Here is a 16363-nt window from a genome sequence, read left to right on the forward strand (position 1 = left end):
CCCCACTTTTTATGATCAGCAAATATTCTGCAACTGATCTGGCTCCACCAGTACTTATTGCAGACCGCAATTTGCACTTTTTTGGCGCACATCTTTTTTAAAAACCAGCTTTGTACTGAACACCCATTAGTTAAAAAGAAGGGGAAAAAATTATTAAAAAATATGTGTTTTTTCACGCTGAAAAAAAAAACATGCAGATTGTGTGCTGAATTTTTTTTAAGCGTGTTTTTCAAAATCAGTGTGAACTGCCCCTAAAATGTTAGTGAACCTGTTATGGAGAACAAGCATTTCTATAAACGCTCATCCCCAATAATCGACCTGATTTTTGGTCTGTGTAAAAGTGTGTATGAAGTCTGCACATGCTGAAATAGTATTTTTAGGCGTGCATATAACTTTCTGCTTGCGTCACACTTTTACCCAATAATATAAAAGTTTGTGATATTTTTTGAAAAATTACAATTTAATGCAAAGTAGCAAGAAAGTGTCTGTGTGTGTATAAAGAGCTCAGTGGCATTTGGAAAGTGTGTCGGGGCTCTACTTTCAGAAAATAAATGGGGTGTGTGTGTGTGTGTGTGTGTTAGTATGATTTTTATTTTTTTTCCCATTTTGGTTTTAGTTTATTTACTTGTCAAAAGTGTGAAAAATGTCACAGCTAAAAACTGTGCAAAAGGGTTAAAATGACCTGAATTATTAAGTAAAGAGGTAAGTAAAATGTACAGACCTGCAGGTTGCGTGTAACAAGCTGTAGTTTTCCTTCAGGGGTCAGACATTCACCCATTCTGACTTGTTTGCAGGGCCCAATCCAATATAAGGATGCTGAAAAAAAAAAGAGCATATTATAATATAAACTTCTTCATATAGACAAGCCGTCAGTCCATCGTAGACAACATCCCACAAATGCACTGAAAACACATGAGGAGTATGAGACCCAAGTCTTCTACAGCAGGGCTTGACAAATTTCCTTGGAATCTAGGAGCCAGCTAAAAAAGTTAGGAGCCAGGCGGAGCCGCGTCATAAAATCTATATTGCGATATAATTTTAAGCATGTATATCGCAATATATTGTTTTCTATATTTGGAGGGGGGGGGTGTTTAAACTTTTTTTTTTTTTACTTTATTTAATAACTATTAGCCTCCTTAAGGGCTAGAACCCTTGTCATATTCACCCCAATAGAGCTCTATTAGGGTGAATAGGACTTTACACTCTCCCTGCTGCCCTGTGCATAGTACACACAGCAGGGAGCTGACCATGGCAGCCAGCCTCTGATCAGCCCCTCCAGCCTCTGATCAGCCCCCCCCAGCCTCTGATCAGCCCCCCCCCAGCCTCCCTCTTATCAGCCCCCCCTCCAGCCTCCCTCTTATCAGCCCCCCCTCCAGCCTCCCTCTTATCAGCCCCCCCTCCAGCCTCCCTCTTATCAGCCCCCCCTCCAGCCTCCCTCTTATCAGCCCCCCCTCCAGCCTCCCTCTTATCAGCCCCTCCAGCCTCCCTCTTATCAGCCTCTTCAGCCTCCCTCTTATCAGCCCCTCCAGTCTCCCTCTTATCAGCCCCTCCAGCCTCCCTCTTATCAGCCCCTCCAGCCTCCCTCTTATCAGCCCCTCCAGCCTCCCTCTTATCAGCCCCTCCAGCCTCCCTCTTATCAGCCCCTCCAGCCTCCCTCTTATCAGCCCCTCCAGCCTCCCTCTTATCAGCCCCCCAGCCTCCCTCTTATCAGCCCCTCCAGCCTCCCTCTTATCAGCCCCTCCAGCCTCCCTCTTATCAGCCCCTCCAGCCTCCCTCTTATCAGCCCCTCCAGCCTCCCTCTTATCAGCCCCTCCAGCCTCCCTCTTATCAGCCCCTCCAATCAGCCCCTCCAGCCTCCCTCTTATCAGCCCCTCCAGCCTCCCTCTTATCAGCCCCTCCAGCCTCCCTCTTATCAGCCCCTCCAGCCTCCCTCTTATCAGCCCCTCCAGCCTCCCTCTTATCAGCCCCTCCAGCCTCCCTCTTATCAGCCCCTCCAGCCTCCCTCTTATCAGCCCCCCAGCCTCCCTCTTATCAGCCCCTCCAGCCTCCCTCTTATCAGCCCCTCCAGCCTCCCTCTTATCAGCCCCTCCAGCCTCCCTCTTATCAGCCCCTCCAGCCTCCCTCTTATCAGCCCCTCCAATCAGCCCCTCCAGCCTCCCTCTTATCAGCCCCTCCAGCCTCCCTCTTATCAGCCCCTCCAGCCTCCCTCTTATCAGCCCCTCCAGCCTCCCTCTTATCAGCCCCTCCAGCCTCCCTCTTATCAGCCCCTCCAGCCTCCCTCTTATCAGCCCCTCCAGCCTCCCTCTTATCAGCCCCCCCAGCCTCCCTCTTATCAGCCCCCTCTGGTAACAAACCCACCCCGCCTCCCTCCCCAGTATTAATCATTGGTGGCAGTGGCCACAGGGTCCCCCTCCTCCTCCTCCCCCCATCATTGGTGGCAGTGGGCAGTTCCGATCGGAGTCCCAGCAGTGTAATGCTGGGGCTCCGATCGGTTACCATGGCAGCCAGGACGCTACTGAAGTCCTGGCTGCGATGGTATGTTAGCAAGCAGCATTATACTCACGTGCGCCGTGATCGCCTGGAGCTCCTTCTTCTCATAGGTCTGTGCGGCGCATTGCTAATGCTATAAGCATTAGCAATGAGCCGCACAGACAGAAGAAAGAGCGCCCGGCGGCCACGGTGCACGTGAGTATAATGCTGCTTACTAACATACAATCGCAGCCAGGACTTCAGTAGCGTGACTCCTGGCTGCCATGGTAACCGATCGTGCCATGCCACCAATGCAGAGAGTCGAGACTGAAGAACCCGGCACCCGACCTCTGACAGGACGCTGTGATCCACGCGATTAACCCCTCAACTGAGGGGTTAGTCGCGCGGATCACAGCGTGCAGTCATAGGGGCCGGGATATGGCCGGCACATTCATTGGTGGCGCAGTGGCCACAGTCCCTCCCCTCCTCCTCCTACTCTGTTCTTAGTGGCCAGCGGCAGCCGCGCACAGTGGGGAGGGAGGGACTCCTCCTTCTCCACTGTGCCGGCTCAGGAAACCACGGTGCGCGCCGAAAGCGCATCTTTGAAATCGGGCTGACAAATACCCAAGCGCCAGGACCAAATTCCTGGTCGCCATGGCGACCTGGCGCCCGGGATTTGTCGAGCCCTGTTCTACAGAAAGGTCTACATGATAATATGCCACGTGAGCACAGGTCATGCGACATTTCAGCCACTAAACATCACTTCCGGACCTTGAGCGGGTGAAGTCACAAATCTGTCAGGTTAGGCCACGCTGACATCTCTGTTTAGGAGATTCGGCAGGCTGCTCTGTGCTGGATCCCCACTGATGGCAAGGAGGTCTGGCAGTGATCTAGCTGATTTCCGCCATAAATGTCAGGCTTCGGCCTCATGCACACGACCGCTGTTTTGGTCCGCATGCGGACCCATTCACTTCAATGGGGCCGCAAAATATGCGGACAGCACTCCATGTGCTGTTCGCATCCATTGCTCCGTTCAGTAGCGCCGCAAAAAAAAATATAACATGTCCTATTCTTGTCCGTTTTGCGGACAAGAATAGGCATTTCTACAATGGGCGCCCGTTCCGTTCCGCAAATTGCGGTCGTGTGCATGAGGCCTTCCGAAGAGCAAAAAACATTGCAGGCAACGTTTTTTTTTTTTTATATGGCCATCAGCCGGCATTTGTGCTTGATCAGGAGATGTGAACGCAGCCTTAGTAGGCTTGGTTCACACTATGGTTTCACCCCACTGGCCTTTCCATCAGGGGTATATGTTTGAATAATCAAAAACAGCATTCACATGTCACGCTCGATTGCCCTTAGGCCTCATGCACACGACCGTTGTTGTGTTCCGTGTCCGTTGTTCCGTTTTCCGTGATTTTCTGCGGACCCATTGACTTTCAATGGGTCCGTTGAAAACTCGGATAATGCACCGTTTGTCATCCGCGTCCGTGATCCGTGTTTCCAGTCCGTCAAAAAAATAAGACCTGTCCTATTTTTTTCACGGACAATGGTTCACGGACCCATTTAAGTCAATGGGTCGTGAAAAAACACGGAGGCACACAAGATTGTCATCCCAGTCTGTTTTTTTCCTATAATTTGCAAGGCAAACTTGACTTAGATTTTTTTTTTCACTTTTTATGTCTGGTGATCCTCCAAAAATCAAGGAAGACACACGGAAACGGATCACGGAACAGCTTTTTGCGGACCGCAAAAAAATACTGTCGTGTGCATGAGGCCTTACTCCTGCAATGGGACAGATCTTCTCTTTGAATGTCCTAATCATCAACAGGTGTCATTACCTTCAAATGGACAAGGTGTCGTCTAAGGGTCCATTCACACGTCCGTTGTTTCTTTCCTGATCTGTTCCGTTTTTTGCGGAACTGATCTGGACCAGATCTGTACCCATTCATTTTCAATGGGTCCTGAAAAAAAAAATCAGACATTGAGCTGCCCGATTTTTTTCAGGACCCATTGAAAATGAATGGGTAGAGATCTGGTCCAGATCTGTTCCGCAAAAAACGGAACAGATCAGGAAAGAAACAACGGACGTGTGAATGGAGCCTTAAGGGACTTCTTTCAACTGCTGAGACTGGGGGTGATTTAGAACTTGAAAGTTCATATGTTGCCTGCATGCGGCTTTCTTTTTTGTATTTATTGTGTTATTTTCAATAAAAAGAGATTTATGAAAAAAAAAAGAAAAAAGCATTCACATGTATACTGTGAAGGGTTCATTCCCATCAAAAGAGACATACAGGGGAAAAATTATCAAAACCGTCCAAAGGAAAACTGGCTTAGTTGCCGATAGTAACCAGATTCCACCTTCCATTTTCCTAAAGAGCTCTGAAGATGAAAGGTGGAATCTGATTGGATGCTAATGGCAATTAAGCCAGTTTTCCTTTCACCAATTTTGACAAATCTCTCCCACAGAGTCCAAAGGATTCAGCTTTGAACTCCGTTTGATCCGCTTGCCATTCATTTCCATCTTTTTTCACCAGACAGAAAAGGTTAGTAGACTGTGCTATTCTGTATGGGATAAATAATGAAAATAAATGGCGAGCTGGTCAAATTGAGGACTCTGTGGGGAGATTTACCAAAATTTGTGCCAAGGAAAAATCAGTTTAGGTGCCCATAGCAACCAATCAGATTCCACCTTTCATTTTTCAAAGGAGCTCTGAAAAATGAAAGGTGGAATCTGATTGGTTGATGATGGCAACTAAGCCAGTTTTTCTTTACACCATTTACCTCCTGTATGTCTGATTGAAGTGAATGATAGGATCCTGGAATTTAATATGGAAGGATCCGCATGGGATTATGATCATGGCAAGGTCATTAGGTGAGGTTTTGGCGGGAGATTTTCCCGCCAAAAGTGGTGGCCAGGGTGGCTAATTTTAGCCAGTGTTACTGGGGGAGGTGGATTGGCTAGTTAGGGCACCTATAGATGATGGTTGCTGGGCAGATTAATTGTTGATGCCCAGCAACAGTTAGGGCATTGGTTGTTGATTCATGGGGATGGGGTCTCTCTATGTATATATTGCGGTGGCTGTCAGTGATCCAGCTGTCAGCCAAACCGCAAGTCTGGAGCTGCACTCTGCCTGTCTGCCCCTGTGAGGATTCGCCTGCTTCCTGCGTTCCTGCCAGCCGTACCTGATGGATGATTTCATTGCTGCCCTGCGGAGCCGTGCTGTGGAGGAAGGAGCGTCTGCCTGGTTTGAAGCGTGCCTGTCGGACCTGTCGCCTGCCTTCCCGGAGTTGCCTGGAGCTGGAGGAGCCTCTTGCGGTGATGGACCGGAGCCTGTGGACCCTGCTGCTGTCTTGCCTGCGCTGCGCTCTTCTCAGCGTGAGAGGAGGCAGCGCGCCCGTTTTTCACCTTCTCCATCTAGGTCCTCTGCTGAGCGGCGGCGTCCAGAGAAGCGGCAGGCATCGGAGTCCAGACCCGGAAGTAGCGGCGCGGGCGTGATGTCACTTCCGGTGGTGCAGCAGCCTTCTGTGTCCCCCGGGAACTTTGATGGGACTGATGGTTCCGGCGGTCATTTGCTTCCTGGGTGCCCTCTGGTGGACGTTCAAGGAACTTCTTCTTTTCGTCGCAGAAGTGGGAAGAGGTCCAGGACTCGCGGACAGCAGGTGCAGCGTCCAGCTCTGCGGCTCCACTCCGGTGTTGAGCCGCGGGCGGATGCGCGCCAGGAAGATACCTCTTTGCCACCAGGAGTGTCATCGCTTTCCCCTCCTCGCAGGACTGAGGCTTCGTCTGATGGTGAGTGCCTTAGTGGCTTGGCTCCGGTACTTACCTCCTTGTCCTCTGTCCTCTCCTCTCTTCAAGCTATTATCCCCGCTGTCCCTCTATCTGCCGTTCCGTCTGCCGTTGCGGATGATGTTACGTCTGCTTGGCGGTCGGTCGGGCAGAGGGATGAGCAAAATTCTGACAGCGAAGGTTCCCTCCCTCTTCCGTTATTTTGTAAGCGGAAGGGGGTAGCGGAGACCTGTTATAAGGAGGCTCTCCCTTGTGAGATGTCCCCCTTAGGTTTTCATTTGCCTGTCTCTGTTAAAGAAAAAATTTGGCGTAATGAATTTGTTGATATTTTATCTCTTTTGCCTGCGTCTAAGGATTTTGTAATTAAATTGGATAAGCGTGATGAGAAGACTGAGGAGGATCGGCGTCGTCCGATTCCTCGGTCATTCAACAATTGGTTGCAGGCGTATTGTATTTTTTGTAGTGTTATTGGGGAGAAATTTCCTCAAAAGTGTTCTGGATTATTTCAACATTTAGACAATGTTTTAGAAGCTTATAAAAGTTTTGGAGGTGTTGGGTGGTTTTCTTATGATGAGGGTGTTAGGCAAAAATTGTCAGTATACCCTGGTATGCGTTGGGGGGCAAAGGATGTGGGTTTGTGGCTCAATTTGTTGGTGCCGCATCGCACGTCCTTTTCCGCTCCTAGGCAGCAGCCGTCCTCAACTGTTTCTCAGCCGTCTGCTTTAAGGAAGGGCACTTGCTTTGTGTTCAATGAGTCGCAGTGTCGATGGCCTTCCTCATGCAGATATCGGCATGAGTGTACATTTTGCGGAGGCAGCCACCCCATGGTGCGTTGCTTCAAGAAAGCAAATCTGCCCTCTCAGCCATCCGCAAGGGAATATGTTTCAAAGAGCCTGGACGCCAGTAAGGGTAGCGAGCATGGGTCCGTGGTTAGAGCAGTATCCAAATCGCATGATGGCGGAGTTACTTCTTAAGGGTTTTTCTGTAGGTTTTATTTTGCCTTCATTTTCAGGTTCTGGTTGTGAATGGGTTAATAACCTATCTTCAGTTAACCATTTCCCGTCTGTGGTGCGTGCGAAATTGATGAAGGAGCTGGAGGCGGATAGGATTTCAGGTCCTTTCTCTTCCCCTCCTTTTGTTAATTTTCGTCTCTCACCTTTGGGTATTGTACCTAAGAAGGAACCGAGTGCCTTTCGCTTGATTCATCATTTATCTTTCCCTTATGGGGCATCTTTAAATGATGTGATCGATAAGGCCTTGTGTTCCGTTAAGTATGCAACCTTTGACGCTGCAGTGGATATGGTCCGCTCGTCAGGGCGCTTTAATGGCAAAGGCCGACATTCAGTCGGCTTTTCGCTTATTACCTGTTCACCCGTCTTGTTTTAATTCTCTGGGTTTTCAGTTTCAGGGTTTGTTTTATTTTGATAGATGTTTACCTATGGGTTGTTCTGTGTCTTGTTTTTATTTTGAAGCTTTTTCCTCTTTTATTGAATGGGTTGTGTCTGTTCGGTGTATGAAAGGCGCTGTGACGCATTATCTAGATGATTTTTTGTTTATAGGTCCAGTTGATTCCCCAGTTTGTTCTGATTTGTTGATGTTTAGAGTATTTAGGTATTACTATTGATTCAGTGAAGGGTGAGTTTCGTCTTCCCCAGGAGAAGGTATTTAGAATTTGTTCTGTGATTTCAGATCTGTTGAGTAGGAGAAAAGCTACGGTCAAGGAGATTCAGTCATTATTGGGTCTTTTGGCTTTCGCATCTAGAGTCATGCCGATGGGTCGGGTTTTTTGTCGTCGGCTAGCGGCTTTAATTGCAGGCATTCGGAATCCGGTTTTTCATGTTCGGTTGTGTAGGGATAGTAAGGATGATTTGGTAATTTGGTTGGAATTTTTTTAGGAATTATAATGGTCGTTCTTTTTGGCAGGATCAGTTTGTGTTTGCCCCCTCTTTGGAGCTATTCACGGATGCAGCAGGGGCCTCTGGTTTTGGCACCTTCTGGAATGGGCACTGGTGCGCGGCTGCGTGGCATTCATCTTGGGTGGATAATGGGGTAACAAAGAATATAGTGGTTTTGGAATTGTTCCCTGTTATTGTGGCTCTGGTTTTATGGGGTAGGTTTTTTGCTAATAAAAGGATCTTTCTACACACAGATAATAAAGGGGTGTTGTTTGCGGTTAATTGCTTGTCCTCAAAGTGTCCGTAAGTGGTAAAGCTGTTACGCCATTTGGTTCTGCTTTGTTAGCAGTTGAATATTTGGATAAAGGCGCGTCATATTCCAGGTATAGATAATTCTATTGCTGATGCTTTGTCTCGGTTTCAGTTTCAGAGATTTCGCTCGTTGGCGGCGGGGGCCGATTTGGAAGGGGAAGTGTGCCCTCCACATCTGTGGAGTCTGATCTGGTCCTAGGGATGTCGTATCTTCAGTCGTCAGTAGCCCCAGCGACGTGGTCAGACTATGTCCGTTCGTGGAGTCGTTGGTGTCGTTTTGTGGAAGGTAGAGGTGGGTCTCCCTTTGTGAGTAATGAGGTTTCAGCGTTAGCATTTTGTCTGTCTCTCTTTAGGTTTAGGTTAGCTCATGCCACGGTAGTTAGGATCTTGTCAGGTGTTTCATTTTTTCTTAGGATTCTGGGGGTTCCTTCTTTTCTGGAATTTTTTATGGTGAAGCAGATGTTGAATGGTTATAAGAAGGGTAATTGTTCTTCTGACAGCAGGTGTCCTATCTCCCCTGATTTATTGGTTGCTTTGTGTGAAGCTACAGCTGTGGTTTGTATCAGTGATTATGAGTCCCTGCTTTTTTCTACTGTATTTTTGTGCATGTTTTTTGGGGCTTTTAGGATAAGCGAGCTGTTGCCAAAGAGCGGCAGGTCTGGCTTAGGGTTGTTGCTAGCTAATGTGCACGTTCATGCTAACTATGTTTTATTTTTCCTTCCTACTACTAAGACGGATCAGTCTGGACAAGGTTCTTGGATTCGGGTGGGTGGGTTTTGTTCATCAGGATTTTTCCCCTTTAACACAGTTCCAGTTTCGGAGGGTTTTGTGTAAGTGTCTTACTGTATTGGGGTTGGAAGATTTTCGGTTTACATCTCATTCCTTTAGGATCGGGGCCGCATCCACGGCAGCTCAATTTGGTTTGGGCGCTTCTGTGATTAAGAGGATTGGGAGATGGTCCTCCAATCACTTTAAGATGTATGTTCGTCCGTTTCCCGATGCCCTCTAATGTTGTTTGTCTTCTCAAGTTTCCAAGGCATCACCGTATGGATCGTCGGCCATTCTTTCGTTCACTGGGCCCAGCGAAGTGCTTCAGGAAGGTCGTACGGTGATAACTTGTCTTGGTCTACAGATGATGTTAGAGTCCATTGGAATGGTGTCAGAGGACTGCGCTAGGAGGGTATTATTGATGTAATTTTGGAAATGTGTTCGTTGTATCCGGACCCTGATGTTATTATTCTTCATGCTGGTGGCAATGACGTGGGGAAGCTTGGGACCATGGAGTTAGCTTTCAGCATGAAGCGTACTTTGGTTCGGATGCGGCGATTGTTTCCGGTGTCACGTTTAGTTTTTTCAGAGATGGTTCCGCGGCTAGTATGGCTGTCTGGTGCGAATCTGAAATATCTGGACAGGATTAGGATTCGCATCAACAGAGTCATGGCAAAATTTATGCCCTTGGTTTGGGGTTTCTCATATCGACACGTGGACTTGGAGGGAGGTTTGCCCGGCCTGTATTTCTCTGATGGTGTTCATCTATCGGTCATTGGTCTTGACATTTTTAATTTGGGCTTTCAGGCTATGATAGAAGCAGCTATGGGTGGGGGGGGGGGGGGGGCCCATGCCTCCTGCTTAGTCGGTCTGGTCCGGTGGGTAAAGTCGCTCACTGGAATGGTGAGCGGACTAGTTATTTGGGTATTTAGGCCGAGCTTATGGCTGGTCTAAACTATGGTATTAAGCTGGATGGTCCGAGCTTATGGCTGGACCGTTATGTGGTTATAAAGGTTATATTGGTACATGGTTTAATGTTTATCTGGTTTAAGCTGTTCTTTAATAAAGCTGGTCGTGGCCAAAATCTTCCACCATATAAAGGTGTCCACGTGTCTTATTTATTTATTTAGTTGTATTGATAAGGTGTTTGGATGCGGGTTTTGTATGATCTATAATCCCATGATAGGATCCTGGAATTTAATATGGAAGGATCCGCATGGGATTATGATCATGGCAAGGTCATTAGGTGAGGTTTTGGCGGGAGATTTTCCCGCCAAAAGTGGTGGCCAGGGTGGCTAATTTTAGCCAGTGTTACTGGGGGAGGTGGATTGGCTAGTTAGGGCACCTATAGATGATGGTTGCTGGGCAGATTAATTGTTGATGCCCAGCAACAGTTAGGGCATTGGTTGTTGATTCATGGGGATGGGGTCTCTCTATGTATATATTGCGGTGGCTGTCAGTGATCCAGCTGTCAGCCAAACCGCAAGTCTGGAGCTGCACCCGCCCGCCCACCCAATTTTGCTATATCGTCACGACTGCTTTATTAGAAGGAGGGGTAAAGTCGCTCACTGGAATGGTGAGCGGACTAGTTATTTGGGTATTTAGGCAGAGCTTATGGCTGGTCTAAACTATGGTATTAAGCTGGATGGTCCGAGCTTATGGCTGGACCGTTATGTGGTTATAAAGGTTATATTGGTACATGGTTTAATGTTTATCTGGTTTAAGCTGTTCTTTAATAAAGCTGGTCGTGGCCAAAATCTTCCACCATATAAAGGTGTCCACGTGTCTTATTTATTTATTTAGTTGTATTGATAAGGTGTTTGGATGCGGGTTTTGTATGATCTATAATCCCATGTGTTAGGCCCCTTTCAGACGAGCGAGTATTCCACACGGGTGCAATATGAACGCATTGCGCCCGCACTGAATTCGGACCCATTCATTTCGATAGGGCTGTGTACATGAGCGTTGTTTTTCACACATCACTTGTGCATTGCATAAAAATCGCAGCATGTTCTATAGTCTGCATTTTTCAAGCAACGCTGGACCCATAGAAGTGAATGGGGCTGCGTGAAAACCGCATCGCATCCGCAAGCAAGTGTGGATGCGATGTGTTTTTCACGGATGGTTGCTAAGAGATGTTTTTTGTAAACCTTCAGTTTTTTATCACGCGCGTGAAAAACGCATCAATGCGGATTTCACCCGCGCAATAAAAACTGAATGCAATCGCAGGCAAAAGTGAATGAACTTGCTTGCGAAATCGCGCATTTTTTAACTGAACGCATCCGGACCAAATACGTATCGCTCGTTTGCAAGGGGGCCTTATTCAAACATGTACCCCCAATGGAGAGGCCAGAGGGGGGATAAAATGCAGTGTGAACGCAGCCCTATGCTTTTCAGACTGAGGTTGACAGGAGTGATCATATACTCCGCTGCTCAGGGGCTCCCAAAGCTGCAACCATGACGACCCGGACTACCCCACCGGACAGCTGCTCAGTGATTGGTCATATGCAGCTAATTATTTTTTTGCCATGGACATTGGGGAGGCCTCAGTAGAAAATGCTTGTCAAGCCATGTATGAGATCACATAGAGGAGGCTCAAGGGCTTCTGAAAAGTTGGTTGATTTATCAAAACTGGAGTAAAGTAGAAGTGGCATAGTTGTCCATAGCAACCAACCAGATTTCACCTTTCATTTTTCAGAGCTCCTTTGGAACTAAGCCAGTTTTCCTTTACACCAATTTTGATAGATATCCCCCATGATGTCACTACATGACACAGACCCCAAGTAATGTTAAAGGCGCTGTCCCATGAAAAATATTCTGCAGTTTTCAAACCAGCAACTGGATCTGAATACTTTTGCAATTGCATATAATTAAAGGGAACCTGTCACCTGTAAAACACATATTAAACCAACCACACTGCCTTACAGTATCTCCCAGTGTGTTGCTAATCATGATTTTCTTTCCTCATTCGGTCTCCTCTTATTTGTTAAAATCGCAGTTTTAATGTCTGTTGGCACCTTCTCCAAGTCAGGCTTGAAGTCAAGGGGGCAGCGGCCTCCTTGCTTCAAGGCACGATAAGCCCGACCCTTACCCCTCCTCTCTACATTGTGATGGACATCTTGCCGTGATGCCGGGACCGCGCTCGCCGTGCGCTGCCTGTTACAAAGCGATCCCGGCTCCCTTACTCACCGCCTTCATTTTGCAGACTGCGCATGCGCCGTTCAGTTCCATTGCGCATTGCGCCCGGCAGTCGCTTCTCGTCTTTAGCGTGAGCGTGATCACTGGCGTGCGTTCTCCAGCGCCTGAAGCCAGGGATCACGCTAAAGACGAGAAGCGAAGGCCGGGCGCAAGCGCGATGGAACTTAGCGGCGCATGCGCAGTCTGCAAAATGAAGGCGGTGAGTGAGGGAGCCGGGATCGCGCTTATCCCTCCATCACAATGTAGAGAGGAGGGATAAGGGTCGGGCTTATCGTGCCTTGAAGCAAGGAGGCTGCTGACCCCTTGACTTCAAGCCTGATTTGGAGAAGGCGCCAACAGACATTAAAAATGCGATTTTAAAGGGCTTCTGTCACCCCTCATTTAGCAATTTTCTGTATCGGACATTAGCTATTTGCTAATGTCAGATGAATCCATATATATCACTCTTACCTCTCTCTGTGCTGTAATTTCTTTAAAAATCATACTTTTATAATATGCTAATTACTTCACTACCAGCAAGTTGGGCGGTTACTTGCTGGTAGCCGCCGCATCCTCGGACTATAAACACGACCCTTCCTCCACTTGATAGACAGGGCCAGCGAGCGCTCTCCTCCTCCCGCTGGCCCTGTCTGCCCATGAAATCCTGTGCCGTACCAGTCCTCATTCGGTGCAGGCGCTCTGAGAGAAGAACGCTCGCTTGCCCGCTCCTTCCTCAGTGCGCCTGCGCCGATGACGGCAGCCTACACCTGGAAAAGAAGACTGCCGGCATCGCTGGGAAGGAGGCGGAGAGTCCGGTGACATCGCTGGATGCTTGTTTCAGGTAAGTATTTGCCTAATAAGCATGCAGCCATCGTTCCCACTAATACCACCAACGTATAAGGGGGCATAAAATTACTATATGTAGATTTAGATACACTATACCACCAACGATTATAACCAATATTCCCATAATATATTTATATGTGATATATATATATATATATATATATATATCACACATAAATTTCTATTTGGTTTTCCACATCCAACTCACTTACTAATTCTGAAGTAACGATATAATTCAAAATCGAATTTTTTTAATTATAATCGGTTTGGGTCGATTTACTTCACATGAAGTGACTCACATGATGTTATATTTTCAACAATGCTCGTTGTTGGCAATTCTTTCTCACCTACTCGTTTTCTGGAGTGTGTCATTTTTTTTTTTAAACTTTCTTCTATGATGGACTCTCCTGGGCGTGCAACAGGAAATATGGTAGGAATAGCATCCCGGTTTAGTGCTCTTCCATAGTGAGTCACTCTATAACAATCGGGAGCAAAGTGCTCTGAACAAATCACATACTTATTAGATGTATTTCCTTCTTCTATTTTTCGAGCTAGAGCGTGAATGTCCTCAAACTTTTGTCCGGTCTGTGATAGCCACAAAACTATTCGATCAGCATCTCGAGGAAAAGTATGCAATATGATGTTAGGATTTTTTCCTTTATCGCCAGTTCTATTATGGCAGTTTGAAACAATGCAGGATGGCATAGCGATATTTTTTAGGCCTCTTTGAACATGTAAGAAATAAAACATTAGGACTATTAGAAATTACACGAAGTATACACGACAACACGAACATTCCAAAGCCAAAAAAGTAATTGCTGGAGTATTAGAACAGGCATCCTCAAAATGCGGCCCAGCAGAGGTTGTAAAACTACTTTTCGCAGCATGCCCAGGCAGCCTACAGCATGGCTTGGTGTGAATTCTACTTTTACAACATCTGGAGGTACTCATTTTGTCGTTGACTGTATTAGAGGTTATATTATTTTAAAAAAATACATCCGAGATAATTTTTTTTGTAAAGTCCAAATACAAATCCAATTATTATTATTTTTAAATGCAAATTAGCCCCAGTCACTGATGGAGAGTGGTTATTGATTCGCCGATTAAAGTGTTCCATGTCAATCATTAGACGCTATGCCATCCTTGATTGACAGGCAAGTGTTCATGTTATACTGCAGGCTATGTGTACTATCTGAATGCAACGCGAACAAAGTGCCGTTCACCGGGCGCTTTCGGAATGGATATAGAAAGTTAAAATGGTATTAACATCTCAGACAATGGGGGCATATCGCTAGGATATACCCGCACCTATATCGAGAATGGGGCCCCCAAAAATAAAGTAGGGCGCACCGCGGCCAAGACTCCATTTCACGTGTATGACGACGAAAATAAAAAAGCCATCGCTCGCCTATTTTTGTGGCCCAATGGAAATGAATGGAGGGCTCAATCGATAGGCCCCCATTGTCCGAGACGGGAATACCCCTTTAACACTGGCCTGTATTTCAAGCACAACATTGAATGTCAAATATGTAGATAGAAATATGCATCTATGTGCGTTATAAAAGACCACCTGTTCCTGTAGTCTAAATTTATAATTGTAAAAATTTTAAATTTTTCCAGTAATGGGGCACTCAATTTACATCCTTTCATATGCGAACTTACAATTTATACCTTTTCCAGCATATGTACGTGAGTAAATCCCTCCAGGGCCTCCCTTATCAGCTCCACTCCAGCCAAGTACCCTCCCATAATGTCCGATGTTTTTCCCCTTTGCATTTAACCCCTTAGGGACATCGCCTTATTTCACCTTAAGGACCAGGCCATTTTTTGCAAATCTGACCAGTGTCACTTTAAGTGCTGATAACTTTAAAACACTGACTTATCCAGGCCATTCTGAGATAGTTTTTTCATCACATATTGTACTTCATGACACTGGTAAAATGAAGTCAAATTTTTTTTATTTTTTGCATTAAAAAAAATACCTAAATTTACCAAAAATTTTGAAAAATTAGCAAATTTCAAAGTTTCAGTTTCCCTACTTCTGTAATACATAGTAATACCCCTAAAAATTGTGATGACTTTACATTCCCCATATGTCTACTTCATGTTTGAATTATTTTGGAAATGATATTTTATTTTTGGGGATGTTACAAGGCTTAGAAGTTTAGAAGCAAATCTTGAAATTTTTCAGAAATTTACAAAAACCCAATTTTTAGGGACCACTATAGCTCTGAAGTCACTTTGCGAGGCTTACATAATAGAAACCACCCAAAAATTACCCCATTCTATAAACTACACCCCTCAAGGTATTCAAAACTGATTTTACAAACTTCGTTAACCCTTTAGGTGTTGCACAAGAGTTTTTGGCAAATGGGGATGAAATTTGAGAATTTCATTTTTTTGCCTAATTTTCCATTTTAACACATTTTTTCCACTAACAAAGCAAGGGTTAACAGCCAAACAAGACTGTAGCTTTATTGCCCTGACTCTGCCGTTTACAGAAACACCCTATATGTGGCCGTAAACTACTGTACGGCCACACAGCGGGGCGTAGAGTGAAAGGTGCGCCGTTTGGTTTTTGGAAGGCAGGTTTTGCTGGACTGGTTTTTTGACACCATGTCCCATTTGAAGCCCCCCTGATGCACCCTAGAGTAGAAACTCCATAAAAGTGACCCCATCTAAGAAACTACACCCCTCAAGGTATTCAAAACTGATTTTACAAACTTTGTTAACCCTTTAGGTGTTGCACAAGATTTAATGGAAAATAGAGATACAATTTAAAAATTTCACTTTTTTGTCAGATTTTCCATTTTTATATATTTTTTCCAGTTACAAAGCAAGGGTTAACAGCCAAACAAAACTCATTATTTATGGCCCTGATTCTGTAGTTTACAGAAACACCCCATATGTGGTCGTAAACTGCTGTACGGGCACACGGCAGGGCGCAGAAGGAAAGAAATGCTATACGGTTTTTGGAAGGCAGATTTTGCGGGACTGTTTTTTTTTGACACCATGTCCCATTTGAAGCCCCCCTGATGCACACCAAGAGTAGAAACTCCAAAAAAGTGACCCCATTTTAGAAACTACGGGATAGGGTGGCAGTTTTTTT

The 16363-nt window shown here is 46.1% G+C and overlaps 1 protein-coding gene across 2 annotated transcripts in view; it reads right to left on the reverse strand.

Moving 5' to 3' along the window:
- The window catches only part of YARS1 (tyrosyl-tRNA synthetase 1), a 70120-nt gene that overhangs the window by 43032 nt on the left and 10725 nt on the right, over positions 1-16363 (reverse strand). The window contains exons 1-2 of one of the 2 annotated variants that reach the window (XM_040424587.1): positions 13554-13576; positions 722-816 (exon numbers count right to left, since the gene is read on the reverse strand). In XM_040424587.1, the coding sequence (XP_040280521.1) occupies positions 722-778 (57 nt within the window). In that variant the 5' untranslated portion in view covers positions 779-816; positions 13554-13576. Of the gene's footprint in view, positions 1-721; positions 817-13553; positions 13577-16363 lie in introns of those variants that run through there. The other variant, XM_040424588.1, reaches the window with a different exon arrangement.

This window comes from Bufo bufo, chromosome 3 (genome assembly GCF_905171765.1).
Source record: "Bufo bufo chromosome 3, aBufBuf1.1, whole genome shotgun sequence".
Classification (NCBI taxonomy): domain Eukaryota; kingdom Metazoa; phylum Chordata; class Amphibia; order Anura; family Bufonidae; genus Bufo; species Bufo bufo.